We start from the raw sequence: 14,864 nt of genomic DNA, 5'->3' as shown, positions 1-14,864 counted from the left end.
AGCTCGCTGCCATCCATAGATACAAGTGACCCCCCCCCCCTCCCCTGTGGGCTGTCTACCTCCTGCTGAGATCTGGGAGAAGTCAGAAAACCCCACCCCGGCCTAGAACACAAATGAATATCAGCGCTAAACAGTTTTGCATTGCTTCTGCTGTTCTGGACACCCGCGTGTGTGAGACGTCAGTGTTGGGTGAGAAGCGCTAAGAGTCAACGCCTTATGCTCAGTTGGTTAAAACAAAGCTACAAGCCAGAGGACAAAGCAGCCCTTGTATTTAAAACAAAACAAAACAAATGGCAGCATTTCTCTGGGAGGCCTTCTGCCTGTGGGCTGGCCCATCCCTGCAGGGGGTGATGGGTGCTGAGGGAGGGGAGAGGGGGAGACCCGGGGAGGGTCTGGGTGGGCCAATCATGGCAGGTAGCCCAGGCCAAAAGCTTCCCGGAAGAGCCCGTCATCTCAGCCAGAAATACAGTTTGTAGGAACACACGCTGGGGGCGGGGGGGGGGGGGGGGGCGGGGGGGGGGAGGATCGAGACTCCAGCATATTGCTGGGCGACATGTGAGCCTCTTCCCCAGATGTCTCAAATTATGACACACATCCTCTCGGCCAGCGATGGGTAGTGTCCCTGGTGGGTGTCCCCAGGCAGCCAGAAAAGAAGGGATCTTGCGTTTTTTCCCTGAGCCAAGCATGATGGAATTCTCCATTGTCACTCTGCCTGCAGAGGCTCGCTGGAGCCAGTAGACAGGAGTGCGGGGAGATGATTTATAAACACCATGGCTTTTGTCCCTAGATTCCAAGTGTCCTGAATCAGAATCACTTACGTGTGAAGAAACTCGGAGGGAGATTTCAAACAAGACAGAAAAAGATAGGGAACTGAGAACCCAAAAATAGACTCAAGCCCTTGCCCGAGTGTCACTGAGCCAGGATGAAGCTGACAGGGCTGGGTCCAAACTTCCTTCTCCAGGACATGGATGGTTAAAAAAAATAATACCAACAACAACAACAAAAGGCAACTGAAGCTGGGTGCTCGTGGCTCACGCCTGTCATCCTAGCTATTCTGGAGGCTGAGATCTGGGGATCCCAGTTTGAAGTCTGCCTGGGTAGCAAAGTCTGTAAGACTCTTACCTCCAATTAACTAACAGAAGGCTGGAAGTAGAGCTTAAGTGACAGAGCGTTAGCTGTGACCCGAAAAGCTCAGGGACAGCACCCAGGCACTGAGTTCAAGCCTCAGGACCGACACATCACACACACACACACACACACACACACACGTGGCTGAAATCTTGGAGGTAAAGGCTGAAAAAAATCCAAGCACACCCCACCCCACATTTCCTTACTGAGAAAGGCTTGAACTTGGGTCAGTCTGATCTGTACCTGATGTGTCTTATTTTGTGCTGTTCTAGGTGAGTCCAATATCTGGTGTGTTCTGTGGGCTTCCTGATTTAAAAAAAAAAAAAAAAAAGTTCCCAATTTCTGGTCTTTTAGATCAGCGTAGTGCGATAGAGCTTTGTGTTCCCAAAGAATCTAACACTCCCCCCCTCCTTCTCTCTCTCTCCTGGCTCTGTCCTGTCTGCCCAGGCCATTCTTGGATGTTCTAAACCATCAAACCACAGAGAATTTTCCTTTGTTGACTCTAGGGAGCCCAAATGAGAACGTTCTGCTTTCCCAGGCAAAACTAGGCCAAGACCCCTAGTGCAGCCCTGTCTCCGCTGCAGCCTGGCCCTGAGAGGACACATACCAGCCACTAGGGGCAGTGTCCCCATTTTAAAGATGGCAAAGCTGAGGCCCCAGAGGCTGAAGGCCAGAGCCAGGATGAGAGCTCATAGCTGGGCTCTGAGTGGCTTCTCTTCCCTGCAGCTGTAGGCATTGCTAGACCCATGTTCAGAGCCTCAGTTTCTCTTCAGTTCCAGGCTTAGCTATGTCCCACCCTCTGGACCGCTTTTAGGGGCTAATACCGCATGTGGGAGCAAATGTATGGACAGCTTCTGGCCCTAGGCAAGTGCCTGGCCGTGTGTGCTTTAGAGTCTGTTTCCTTGTATAACTGAGCTGTGGTGAGTCACACGCAACTGAGGCCAGGTCCCCCTGGATCTGCTTCAAATAAGGTCTCCCCTGCTACCCCCCCCACCACCACCAAGACTTTGACCCAACCCCAGACTCCCTGTCCTGCTAGTGGGGGCACTGAGAGTCACCTGAGGTGTTATCTGTGCACTGTTGACACTGCTCATGGTATTGTGCAATCAGAAAAGACAGGAGATAACCGAGTGCCCCGAGGAGGACTTTGGAGTTCAGCAAAGCGTCTGGGGAGCCTAAGCACTGGCGCTCTACCTTTCCGACCTGCTGCTCTGGTGTGGCTGCTGCCGCTGCTAGCTGGCCACGTGGCCACCGCCCTGCTCCTCCTCGCACTCCGCCAGAGTCCCAGCCCTTACCCCAGAGGCCAGCACACAGGCAGCTTCTGGAATGCCTGTGGTTTTCCCTGCAGTTGGATTTGGGTGAGAGGCCCTTGTAAAAGAAGCCACAGCAGTGCCCAGGGGCTCGGCTTGGCCAGGATATGTGGCTGCAGAGGGACCCCCAGGGGAAACCCAAGCCGGAGCCGGACTCCAAGCAGAGCAGGGCTCAGCCAGTGCGAGCAGGCAGGTCCCACCTCGCGTCTGCCTGAGCATGTCGGTGGGACATCCCTGCCCCATAGAGGCTGGACCACCATCCCCCAGCCATCTTGGTCCCATCAGTATCATGACTCGACCATGATCCCATCAAAGGACTGGGTGGGCTGCTTAGGGCCCCTCCCCCATTCTTGCTGAGATGGGTGGGGGGCTGCACCCAGGCCCCACCCTGGCCTACTTGGGGAACTGCAGGCCGCTCTGTGCCCCATCTCATTTGCCACACAATGAGCAGGGCAAGATTCCTAATCTGAAGTCCGGCATTGGTAATCTTTAGCTACTCAGGAGGCTGAGATCTGAGGATTGAGATGCAGAGCCAGCCCAGGCCAAAAAGTCAGTGAGAATCTTACCTCCAATAAAACAGCCAAAAAAAAAAAAACCCCCAGAAGTAGAATTGTGGTTCAAGTGGTAGAGCACCAGCACTGAGCAAAAAGAAAGCTAAGCTAAGAGATAGATAGAACCCTAGTCCTGAGTTCAAATTCCAGCACTGGCACCAAGAATAAAAAGGATTCTTTCATTTGAAATTTTTATATTTTCTTGTTACTCTAAAGGTGATGGACAGAGGGGTTATAGTTACATGTCAGGTAATGAGGACATTTCTTTTTGGACAGTGTCAATCACCCTTTCCCTTGCTCTCTCCCGGTTTTTCCGGCTGGGAAGGTGGCTCAGTGGTAGAGTGCTTGCCTTGCACGCATGAGGCCCTGGGTTCCATTCCTCAGCACCACATAAGCAGAAAAACCGGAAGTGGCGCTGTGGCTCAAGTGGTAGAGCACTAGCCTTGAGCTGAGGGACAGCGCCCAGGCCCAGAGTTCAGGACCCATGCCTGGCAAAAAAAAAAAAAAAGAAGGGGGGTTCTTATCTGCCCTTGACCAGAGGACCCATCAACCTCTGCTGTGCCAGGGGCCCTGTCACGGGGCGTCGGGAGGGGTGGTTCCATTACCATCCTGACTCAGCAGCCGTGGCTGGCTTCCCCATTGCCCTGCCTCTGCTGGCTCCTGGGCCTCTCCCTCCTCCCTCCCACACATCCCTCCTACCACGCATGCTCACATGCTCCCTTCTGTCTGCCTGGCTCCCCCTGAACTGCCAGGTGCATAGGGCAAGGGGGTCAGGTGGCAGCACCATCCAGCCAGGCCCTGGCAAAGCCTCAATGGGCCTGAGGTGACCTTTCTCAGACCCTGGAGGACAAGGGTGTCCCATCTCGGGGAGAGATGTCAAGGTTCCCCCCTCTGGGGGGACCCCAAGCTAGATCAGCACCAGAGGTGCCAGCCAGACATTCCAAGTGTGTGGGCAACAGATATTGCAGCTCAGTCCGTGTTGTCTGCTGGGCTCTGTGCAAACTCCCCAGGCTCCTGCCAGCTCCTTCTTCCTTCCCTCTGTCTGTGAACACTGCCTCTCCCTGACCAGGTACATGGCAGACCTGGAGGGCCATCATCTTATATAGGCAGATAGCACCTGTCCGCCCTTCCTGATTCTCCAAATGAGGCCTGACAGAAGAGCTACTGAGGCCAGGCCAGGGAAGGTGACCCCAGCCCCCTTGGCCTGCCCTGGGACTGGCAAGAGCCCCGTACCACCCTCACTCCTGAGGACAGATGGAGGTCTTTCAGGATGGCCCCTTTGCTCCTCACACCCCATGGGGCCAGGGGTGGGGGGAAGCCATAGGATTGAACTGCCCTTGCTGTTCACATCTCCAGATGGGGCGGCCTCTGCTCCCTCCATACACCAGGCCCAGGAAAGTTGCCCTGGAGTGTGAGGTGCGAAGGAAGTGGGAGGAGTAAGGGGGAGCTGGTGCCCTTGAGTAACCCTCCCCACCCCCTACTTCTTGCTCTCTCTTCCCCCACAGCTTGTTTGACATGGGTGGAGAGTATTATTGCTTCGCTTCGGACATCACCTGTTCCTTTCCTGCCAATGGCAAGTTCACTGAGGACCAAAAGGCCATCTACAACGCGGTGCTGCGGAGCTGCCGGGCTGTTATGAGCACCATGAAGCCAGGTGAGGAGCAGGCGAGGGGAGCTAGCCAGAACCTGGCTAGGGGAAGCACTAAGGCACTGTGGCTGCTCGAAGTGGTCCTGCCTTCTGTGGTTCACATCTCTTCCCCATCATGGACCCAATGAGATCCCTCATGGCTTCGGATCCTCTGGGTCACTCCTACAACTGCAGGGCTGGCCACCAGTCAGACACGGCCCCTGAGCCAGGCACCAGTGGCTCATGCCTGTAAATCTAGCTGCTCAGGAGGCTGAGATCTGAGGGTCACAGTTCAAAGCAAATTTGGGCAGGAAAGCCCTTGAGACTTATCTCCAATTTAAAAAAGCACCCAAAAAAGCTGGAAGTGGAGCTGTGGCTCAAGTGATAGAGCATTACCCTTGAGCAAAGAAAAAAAGCTCAGGGACAGCACCTAGGTCCTGAGGTCAAGCTCTGGGACCAGCACACACACAAAAAAAGCAGTGCCTGGGACCTGATTGCTTGACCCCCATGTCACATCTGGCCACCTCTAAGCACATCCCTCTACCCACACCCATCACTGGGACACCAGCGTGTCCCCAGACCTGTCCCAAAGCAGAGCCCACCTCAGGGAAAACCTGGCCAGCTTTGGATGCTGCCATCTGGTTAGACTCTAGGCAGGAAGCTTCTCCCCTGGATAGCTCTTTTCTCATCTGTATGCAGCCTAGAGAAACTGAGCTGAATGATGCTGCCTGGCACTTAAGTTCTCTGTCGTGGTCATTTGTCCCAGCCGCCAAGGTGGAAATGAGTCTCAGCCCAGACCCAACTCTCTCAATAGGTAGCTAGGAGCCAGCTTGTTTCTTGTCCTCTGGCCTTTAGTATCCAGCTTCCACTGGTGTACACCCTCCCCCCAGCCCACAGAGGTGCCATGCCCTTAACATTCCTGCATGGGGGTCACACCAGCAGTGTCCCTCCAGCAGGGCTAGATTCTGGCCTGCATCAGGCTGAGATGTGGGGTCAGGGGTGAAGGGGGTGGGGGTGGGGGTGGGGGGGACAAGGCCTTGTCTTCATGACAACACATGGTATCCTGAAAACCTTGGCTTCCTTATAGCCTGGGCATGGCTTTGCCTTAAGCCCACTGGGGACACGTGGCTCCTAGGCCCCCTGGCCATGCTTAATGCTCAGCTTGGCTGCTCTGGTGGGGACAACTTCCCCCTCCCCCCATGCCTACCAGTCCCACCGAGGCACGTCCATTGGGTGCTGTCAAAGATCCACAGATGTGGGAAAGGATGGTCAGGCAGGGCCAGAGCAGAGACAGTCTGAGATTTAAGGTTCACCCGAGCTGGGGGAGGGCTCCCCTTTCTACCTGGAGTCATCCGGCTGGGGTCAGATATATCCCCACTGCACTCTTCTGCCCAGAACCTACCAAAAGTTTGAAAGCCAGGAGCACCTGGTGACACCCGCCTTTGCTTTCTGTGTCCTCTGGACCCTAAGGCAGGTTGGAGAGAGGCCAAGCACCCTCCATAAGCCATATAGGAGTCTCTGCTTCAGAAGAGAGAAAACCATAGGGCCCCAAAGTAGAGGCCCTTGATCCAGACAGCCCTAGGCCTGGCTCAACTCAGCTGCCCGCTTGCATGCCTCTACAGCCCTTCCGCTGCCCGCTTGCATGCCTCTCCAGCCCTTCAGTCTTCTCAGGTCCCCAACTGGCCCCAAGCCCAGGGCCATGCCAGGAGGGCTCAGCTAGCCCTGTCCCTGGCATCTGCCCTTTGCTGAAAGGCCAGCACAGTGCTGGCTGTGTCCAAGTCTCTCTTCATGTTCTGGGTCCCCTTGGGGCCCTGGGCTGAAGGCTGGACATGGAGTTCCTAAGCGGCGGAACTGTGGTGGCTCTGTGGAACCTTGATTTTAAAAAAGAAGATCCTGAGCCCCAGGACTGTAAAGCCCCAGGATGTGGCCTCTGGCCTCCAGAACTTGCTGGCTCAGCATTTGGCCGCCCAGCCCTTGTGGCCCCACAGCCACAAGCGCAGGCCAAAGTGCTGGTTTGCAGGGGACCTCAGATCTGTCGTCTCCAGAGGTGGCACAGTGTGGGCAGGCCTTTATGTGTGGCCCTGGTTTCATCCCCAGGTCCCCCACAGAAGCTAAAGAGCTGGCAGGGGAGACAGCAGGGGCGGGGGGAGGGGGGGAGAGAAGGGGGGAAGGAGTACTGGGGACAGGAGGCAATGCGAGGCCCAGGCCACAGCCCACAGCCCCGGAATCAGAGTGTGCATGACAGGCAAGTTCAAGAACAGGAACTCAGACCTGCCCTGAAAGGAAGATAAAAGAGGAAATCCTGAGATTAAACATGCTCCTGAGGGGTACAGCCACAGGGCAGCAGCATCTCAGGTGGGTCACCCTCTTTAAAAGTGGCAGTGCAGCTGGGTGCAGACACTCAACACTTGTAATCCTAGCTTCTCAGGAGGCTGAGCTCTGAGAATCAGGTTTAAAGCCAACCTGGGGAGAAAGATCTGTGAGACTGTTATTCCAATTGTGCAAGAAAAAAAGCTGGAAGTGGAGCTGTGGCTCAAGTGGTAAAGCACCAGACTTGAGTGAAAAAGCTAAGGGCTGGCGCCTAGACCCTGAGTTCAAGCACCAAGTGGGGAGGGGGAAGTAGGAGTAGCATAGTGTTTATAGGAGCAGTCCCCAGGACATACGCTGGGGACAACAGACCCTCACAGGGGACACAACCCCAAGTCACAACCCATGCACAAGAAGAAAGAGCCAGAACCTGGATGTTCATGTGCTGGTCTGTGCGTGATGCAGAGTGCGACAGAGTTGGGACCATGTGCAATGTGTTAGGTACCTTTGCATTTTTTCTTACCTTTATTTTGTGCCTGTCCTGGGGCTTGAACCCAGGTTCCTGGATGCTGTCCCTGAGCTTTTTTGCTCAAGACTAGGGTCCTATCACTTCAGTAACAGATCCACTTCTAGCTTTTTGGTAGGTAGTTCATTGGAGGTAAGTCTCAGAGGCTTTCCTGCCTGGGCTGGCTTTGAACCACGATCCTCAAATGTCAGCATCCTAAGTAGCTAGGATGACAGGTATGAGCCACTGGAGCCCAGCTCACAGGTGCTATTTGGAGGGAAGTTTGGTGGCTGGCTTTGGGAAGCTGGCGTCTCCCTCTGGTCCTCTGCTAGTTTCAAAATGCCAGGCTTTAGAGACTGGCCTCGCTCATACCGGCCGCATTGAGCCTGGGAGCGGCCAGGCCCTGGCTGTAAGAAACATGCTGGGGCTTGGGCAAGAGCTCCATGGCACCTCTATATAGGTGGTCTCCTGGCTGGCACAAAGACCCTGTCCAGCAACCTCCAGAAAGTGGCCAGGCCCTTGGCCCCCTCTGCACTAAGGAAGATGGAGGACACCGGATCCCAACTCCTGGGACCTAGCATTAGACCTAGCTGTAGCAACAACCGAGCTCAAATGAGCCAGTCCCTGCAGATCATCTGAGGTGCTCCCTACTTGTGGGCTTCTCTGCTGGCCCAGGGAGCCTGTTGCTGGGCCTTGATGCTGCTTCTGAGGAGTAGCGGGCGGGGGGCGGGGGAGAGCCCTCCACTGTACCCCACACTGAACCACCTGTGCTGCCAAAGCGTGGCCTCTTGAGGTCCCCCAGGGCACAGCCAGACTCCATCTGATCACAGGGCCGGGGGTCAGGAGGCCTATGCCCACAGCTGTTGTCCAGCTGTTGGAGTCTTGTTGTCACCCCATAGCACGGAGGTGGCCATGGCCAGCAACCCCCTGCCCGTCCTCTCGGAAGCACCCTCCTCCCCCGTTTGTGGGCCCAGCAACTGGGCCAAGATAAACACCCTGCTGAGACTGGCAGGCTGCTTCCTGTGACCCTCCAGGGAAATGTAAATAAAAGCAAGCAGGAAGTCACAGAGCAGCGCCCAGGGGAGAGGCAGAAATGAAAATGATCAGAATACAAAATAGGGCGGGGGGGGGGGGGGGGGGGGGGAATGCAGGCTGGGTAGGCACAGGGAGAATGTCCTTCCTGTTGTGCTGAGCCTGGCCAGATGAGGCGCTGGTGAGCAGAAAGGGGGCTGGCCAGGCTGCAGCTGCCTTACCCAGGAATGCTCCCTCCCCTCCGCCTCCCCCCCCCCCCCCCCCATGGGCACTGGCTTCTAGCCAGGTTGAATCCAAGGTCATGCTGCTTTAGTGTCAGGGGGACCATGCCACCCCCAGCCATTGTGAGGGGAGCTGGGAAGTCCCTCATCCAGCAGAGTGAGCCAAGCCCCATGTCTGAGCCAGCCACAGCTGCACGGCCATCCCTAGAAGCCCTGCCACCATGTGGCCTACACCAAGGTCCCCCACATGCCACCTGTGAACACCCAAGCCTCCCAGCTACCCCATGCCTGGCACCCAGAGCATCCCCTCCGCCCCGGCCCCCATCCTTGCTGCTACCCAGATCAGTGCCACACAGGGCTTCCTTCTTTTTTGTGTAGGTCCCTTGGCTAACACTACTGTTTGAACCACAGCTCTACTTCTGTCTTTTGGTGGTTAAATGGAAGTAAGAGTCTCAGACTTTCCTGCCCAAGCTGGATTCGAACCTCCATCCTCAGATCTCAGTGTCCTGAGTAGCTAGGATGACAGGCGTGAGCCACCCACGGCACCTGGCTACCCATGTAGTTTGGTGCGACATTCAGTACCCCTCTGTCCCTGCCCATGTGAAGTCAGAGGAGGGGACCCCAGAATTGGCCTGTTGTGGGGGGTTGGGCAGCAGCGCCTGTCTTCTGTGGACCTGGGTGGGTCACCTTTCCTGGCGACCCAGGCAGGAGCGCCTGGCTGCATTTTCCACTGGCTGTCCCCATTAAGAGTCAGTGAGGCTGGGCGCCAGTGGCTCACGCCTGTAACCCTAGCTTCTCAGGAGGCTGAGATCTGAGGATCGCGGTTCAAAGCCAGCCGGGTAGGAAAGTCCATGAGACTCTTATCTCTAATAAAAGCACTAGAAAACTGGAAGTGGCGCTGTGGCTCAAGTGGTAGAGCGCTAGCCTTGAGCTGAAGAGCTGAGGGACAGCGCCCAGGCCCAGAGTTCAAGCCCCACGACCGACCAAAAAAAAAAAAAAAAAAGTGAGGAACACAGGGAGTTTGGCAGCATGCCATGCAGAGATGTAAGTTGGGTGCACGCTGGGGCAAGAGCCAGGACAGGGAGGATTCAGCATGGAGGCCAACCCCCTGGCCTCCCTGCCCCCACATACTCCTTCAGGGCGCTCTGCCAGGGGGTGCGGGGGAGACCTTCTTTGCCATGAGCTGTCCGAAGCACTGATGGCCACTACTTCCTGCTCTCCTGCAAGGGTGAGGGGGTCCTCAGGGCCCTGGCAGCAGGCGGGGGGGGGGGAGGGAGGACCGGGGGGGCAGGATGGGTTGAGCTGGAAGCCCCTGGGCTCCACCCCAGCTGGGCCTGCCAAGAAATTTCCTGCAGCCCCTGGAACCCAGGCCCTGAGCAGCCCCTCCTGAACCCCCACCCCCCAAGCCTGGCTCTCAGTCATCTGTCCCCCGAGGGCTATCGTCCACAGATGAAGTGAGCTCTTTGTCTGGAAGCGGGCTGTGGGGGCCTCTGCTGCCTTCCCGGCTTGGCTGTGGCGTGGGAGCCCCCGGGGCTGTCACACTCCGGGCAGGAAGCCTCGGGGCTGTGATGGATGCTGCTGAGGCTGGAGCTGGCCCACAGCAAGAGCACCGCCCAGGGGGCCGGGCGGGCACAGGACCGCAGCAGGGGGCCGCCAGCGGGCTGTGTGGCGCACCTGGGGCTCGTGTTGCTCTGAGCCCGCAGGTGCCCATCCCGAGCAAGGCGTCACCACCACAGACTTAGGCTGCTTCCCCACAGATGGCAGCCAGCCAAGGGCCCTAGGCATCGCCCTCGGCCATCTGTGCCATATTCCCAAGTATGCCCAGGTTTGAGAGAAGCTTCCGGGAAGTCTGGACTAGCTGCAGGAAGAACATGGCCAAGGCCCAGGTTCTTTCCTTTTTTCAATGCCAGTCCTGGGGCTTGAACTCAGGGCCTGAGCACTGTCCCTGAGCTGCTTTTGCTCCAGGCTAGCCCTCTATCAACTTGAGCCATTTCCAACTTTTTCTGAGTAGCAGAGATAGGAGTCTCACAGACTTTTCTGCGCAGGCTGGTTTCAAACTGAGATCCTCAGATCTCAGCCTCCCGGGTTAACTAAGGATGACAGGTGTGAGCCACAGGCACCCGGCACAAGGCCCCGCGTGGCATTCATCCACACGGGCAGTGTAGGTTGTGCCAGGATACTAGTACCCAAGACCTCAGCTGAGGGGATGGGAGGAGGGCCCGAGGCAAGTTGGGAAGTAGGGGGACCCCAGCCTGTGCCCACCAGCAGCCCAAGCTCCAGGTCAGTGACCTTCACATACTCACGTGACCCTCCCGGCCCTGGGTGTCGCAACCACCACCCATGCCAGAGGCTGGGGCCAAGTTGCTGGAGATTTAATGGCAGCCACAACCCTAACCACACACAGGCAGCAACTCTGCTCCTGGCCAAGAGCCGCATGGGCCTCCCTGAGGGTCCGCAGAGGAGGGGACCAGAGGCGCCATGGGGGCTGCTGGGGCAGCACACAAGGCGCAGGGACGGCCCCCATGAGAGCCACCGTGGTGTGATTTATACCTGACTCCTCCCTCTGCTGACGCCCAGCCAAGGCCTCAGCCCCCCGCCATGGAAGTGAAACGAGCTGCATTTCCTGGGGCTCCCCTTTAGTGACTCCAGAAGGCCCCTGCGCAGCCTAAGTAGGAAGTTGGGAGTTAACTGGGGGTGGGGAGGGGAGGTCTGTAGAACCTTAGCCCCTGAATGAGCAGACCTGAGGGGTACTCAACTTTACCAGGCTGAGCTTGGGCAGGGCACTGGTTGTCTTGGGGTGGGGGAGATAGGAGAAATAAGTGGGCAGGTCTATGGAGGAGGCTGAGAGTTGAGGAAAAGCATGTGACGGCAAGGGACAGTGGCTGGATCTCCAAGGAGAGAGCCACTTAAGTGCTGAGACCCAGAGAATGAGGTGTCTCGGGCTAGGCACAGGTCCAACAGGAAGCTTCAAGAATATAAAGGTCGCCTGAACAGGCGCTGGTGTCTCACACCCGTAATCCTAGTTACTCAGGAGGCTGAGGCCTGAGGATCCTAGTTCAGAGCCAGGATCCATGAGACTCATCTCCAATTCACACCAAAAAAGCCAGAAGTGATCTGGTGCCAGTGGCTCATGCCTGTAATCCTAGCCACTCAGGAGGTTGAGATCTGAGGATCACGGTTCAAAGCCAGCCTGAGCAGGAAAGTCCTGAGACTCTTACCTTCCAAAAAACCACCAGATGGGTCTGGGAAGGTGGCTCAGTGGTAGAGCGCTTGCCTTGCATGCCTGAGGCCCTGGGTTCGATTCCTCAGTACCACATAAGCAAAAAGAAAAAAGCCGGAAGTGGCACTGTGGCTCAAGTGGTAGAGCCCTAGCCTTGAGCTGAAGAGCTGAGGGACAGCGCCCAGGCCCAGAGTTCAGGCCCCACGACCGGACCCAAAAAAAAAAAAAAAAAACCAGGAGTGGTGCTGTGGTTCAAGCAGTAGAGAAGTAGCCTTCAGCAAAAGAGCTCAGGGACAGCACCCAGGCCCAGAGTTCAAACCCTACAACCAAAAGAAAAGAAAGGTGGCCCTCTAGACAAGGCCTGTAACCCCAGGATAATCCCCTGGAAAGTATGGCAGACCTAGCTCTGGTGGCACAGCAATCGTCCAGGAGTGACTAGTGCCACCCTTTGAGGGTGCTACCCTCAGCCCCCTGTGACCTGTCTGACCTAGGCAGCATCAGAGGCCGGGGAAGGAGGGAAACAGCAACCATCACCAGAGTAAGTGGGGCTTTCTAGAATGCAGAACAGGCCAGCCAAGCTGTGTGCCCAAAATGGCTCCAAACAGGAGCCAGGCATAGCTGGACTCATCTCAGGCCTGTGCAGTAGCCAGGCTCCTAGGAAAGTTGTTTGACCTAGGATCCTGCAGGCGGTGGGGTGCACAGGCTAGGCTCCCTAGCTGGCTGCATGGATAGATCCGGGCATCTCCCTGGCCCCCAGGGCCTAGGGCCAGACACTACCTGGGAGCGGTAGCCCCTCACCCTCATCTGCACCTCCATGTGGCCCATGATCCAGCTTAGAGCATAGCACAGCCTCTCACCATGAGACAGAGAGTCCCCAGCCTTCCCCTCCCGCAGCAGTGTGCAGGTCGGCCTGCTTCTCAGGTTGCACTTGCACCATGAGACTGAACTTGGCAAGGCGGTATCATGGGGACTGCCACCGGCTGCACCCTGGCCGGTGCACTGCCCCCCAGCCTTGTCTGGTGCTCAGACTCTAAGGGGTCCTCAGAGTCCTAGGCAGGCTGGCAAGTGGGCTACTTAGCAGCCCCCTAGGCTTCCTTCCCCAGAACCAGCTAGGCTAATTCTGGCGTTAAGCCCTGGCCCCCACAGAGCCTGTGTGCCCCCCAAAGTGGCTTGAAAGGCTGTCTGTGGTGACATTTACCCCAGAAACGTGGGGCAAAGAGCCTGATTAGCAGCCTGGGTCTGGCCATCCAAGCTACCCTGGAGATGATTCCAGACCCCTGCGCGACTGTGGGTGATGCTGTGCCAGCTGGACCTTCACCCCAGAAACCTTTGCTCCCCACAGGGGCTTCCAGGGTGACTAAGCCATTCTGTGGTATACAGGGGTGCCCCTCCCTCAGCTGGGCCCCCTCATGCCCTATAGGCAGAAAACCCAAAGTGGGGCTACAGTTCTGGGGTGGCATTGGGCCTGAGCCACCACCTCTGCTATTGGGAGACAAGGCTTTTGTCTCCCTAAGGCCCCTGGCCCCACAAACACTAAGTTGGGTGGCCATGGCAAGGGCTGAACCCCTTAAACCGAATGGGAAGACAGAGGGGTCCCAGGGTCCACATTCGGGCCAGAAGGACCATCCTGGGCCCCATGGTGTGTGTCCCTCCCGTGGCCTCTCTGCCTAGCCCTGTGTGGGGTAGGGAGGGGCCCTAGCCCACCGCAGGCTCGCTGTGACCCCCAGGCGTCTGGTGGCCTGACATGCACCGCCTCGCCGACCGCATCCACTTGGAGGAGCTGACCCGCATCGGCATCCTGAGCGGCAGCGTGGACGCCATGGTCCAGGTCCACCTGGGAGCCGTGTTCATGCCCCACGGGCTCGGCCACTTCCTGGGCCTTGATGTGCACGATGTGGGAGGCTACCCTGAGGTCAGTGTGGGCGTGTCTGCAGAGTGGGGTTTGTGGGGGCACTGGAGGGTTCTTGGGGCAGATACGGGATACAGTGGAACCAGCATTATAGAGCTGCACTGTGTCCCTCAGCGAGTCTGGTCCTTCATGCTCCTCCTGCCCCTGGCTGCGGTGCCCTCTGCCCTGGGCAGCACCTGCAGCTGGCTATGCCCACCACAGCTCCCTTCTGCCCTTTCCACTAGCCCTCAGAACCACCCGGGGGGGGCCCTTAGAACCCACCCCCCTCCCCAGGCCCTTCTGGGCAGGTAGCTGCAACCTCTCCAGGCCCTGTGGCAGAGGGGGGGGGGGTGCAGAGCCATTCTCACTGCTTGGCCTGGTGCCCACCGTGCAGGGGGCCGATTGTGCAATCGGCACACACCCTGGGACCCACCAGCCGGTTAGCCAAGACTAGGCTTGGCCTCCTGGCTTCAGGGTATTTTGAAAGCATGAAGAATGATTTTTTTTTGGGGGGGGGGGTTAGGGCATTGCTCAAGAGAAACATTATTATTCAATTATTTTTTTTCCTCAAGTGTAAACAGTTAAATTTGAAGAAACAAAATCAGTTTTAATTTCCTAATTTCTGCCCCTCACCCATGCCATTGTGCGGGAGAGCCAAGAGGCCTCCAGACATTGTTAGCTGACGTTCGGGATTCATTAGTCGCCAAAGCACTTTTTTTTTTTTTTTTTTTTCCACCAAAGAAAATTGGCAGCAAACTGTTTTCATCTTTTCCAGTAAGCAGCTCTTTGTGCTCAGAGTCTATTCTTCTGACAGATAAACACTGGGGGAAGAAAATATGACTTTTCCTATAAAAGTCATTTGTTTTACTTCAGGCCTACAGACACATCTGGGTCTCCCCCGCTCAGAGCCCAGTAAAAGCTGAGGCATCCTGGAGCTCTCTGTGCAGGCAGAGGCAGGGACGGGTACCCCCAGCAAGGCTGGCATTCCTGGGCCTGCACCTCACTTGGCCCAGCCTTTCTCTGTCCTCAGCTCAGCTCTGTGCACGGGGTGGGGGGGGGGGGGGGGTCAGCAAGC

General features: G+C 56.9%; 1 protein-coding gene across 1 annotated transcript in view; it reads left to right on the top strand.

Annotated features, from left to right (window-relative positions):
* Pepd (peptidase D) overlaps positions 1 to 14,864 on the top strand; it is a 90,124-nt gene that overhangs the window by 72,927 nt on the left and 2,333 nt on the right. Inside the window, exons 12-13 of the mRNA XM_042667833.1 lie at positions 4,495 to 4,643; positions 13,629 to 13,813. Coding sequence (XP_042523767.1) covers positions 4,495 to 4,643; positions 13,629 to 13,813 — 334 coding nt within the window. The remainder of the gene's footprint in view (positions 1 to 4,494; positions 4,644 to 13,628; positions 13,814 to 14,864) is intronic.

The sequence above is a fragment of the Dipodomys spectabilis genome, unplaced genomic scaffold, assembly GCF_019054845.1.
Source record: "Dipodomys spectabilis isolate Male_0828 unplaced genomic scaffold, ASM1905484v1 ptg000422l, whole genome shotgun sequence".
Classification (NCBI taxonomy): domain Eukaryota; kingdom Metazoa; phylum Chordata; class Mammalia; order Rodentia; family Heteromyidae; genus Dipodomys; species Dipodomys spectabilis.
This window is presented reverse-complemented; position numbering and strand designations above follow the sequence as displayed.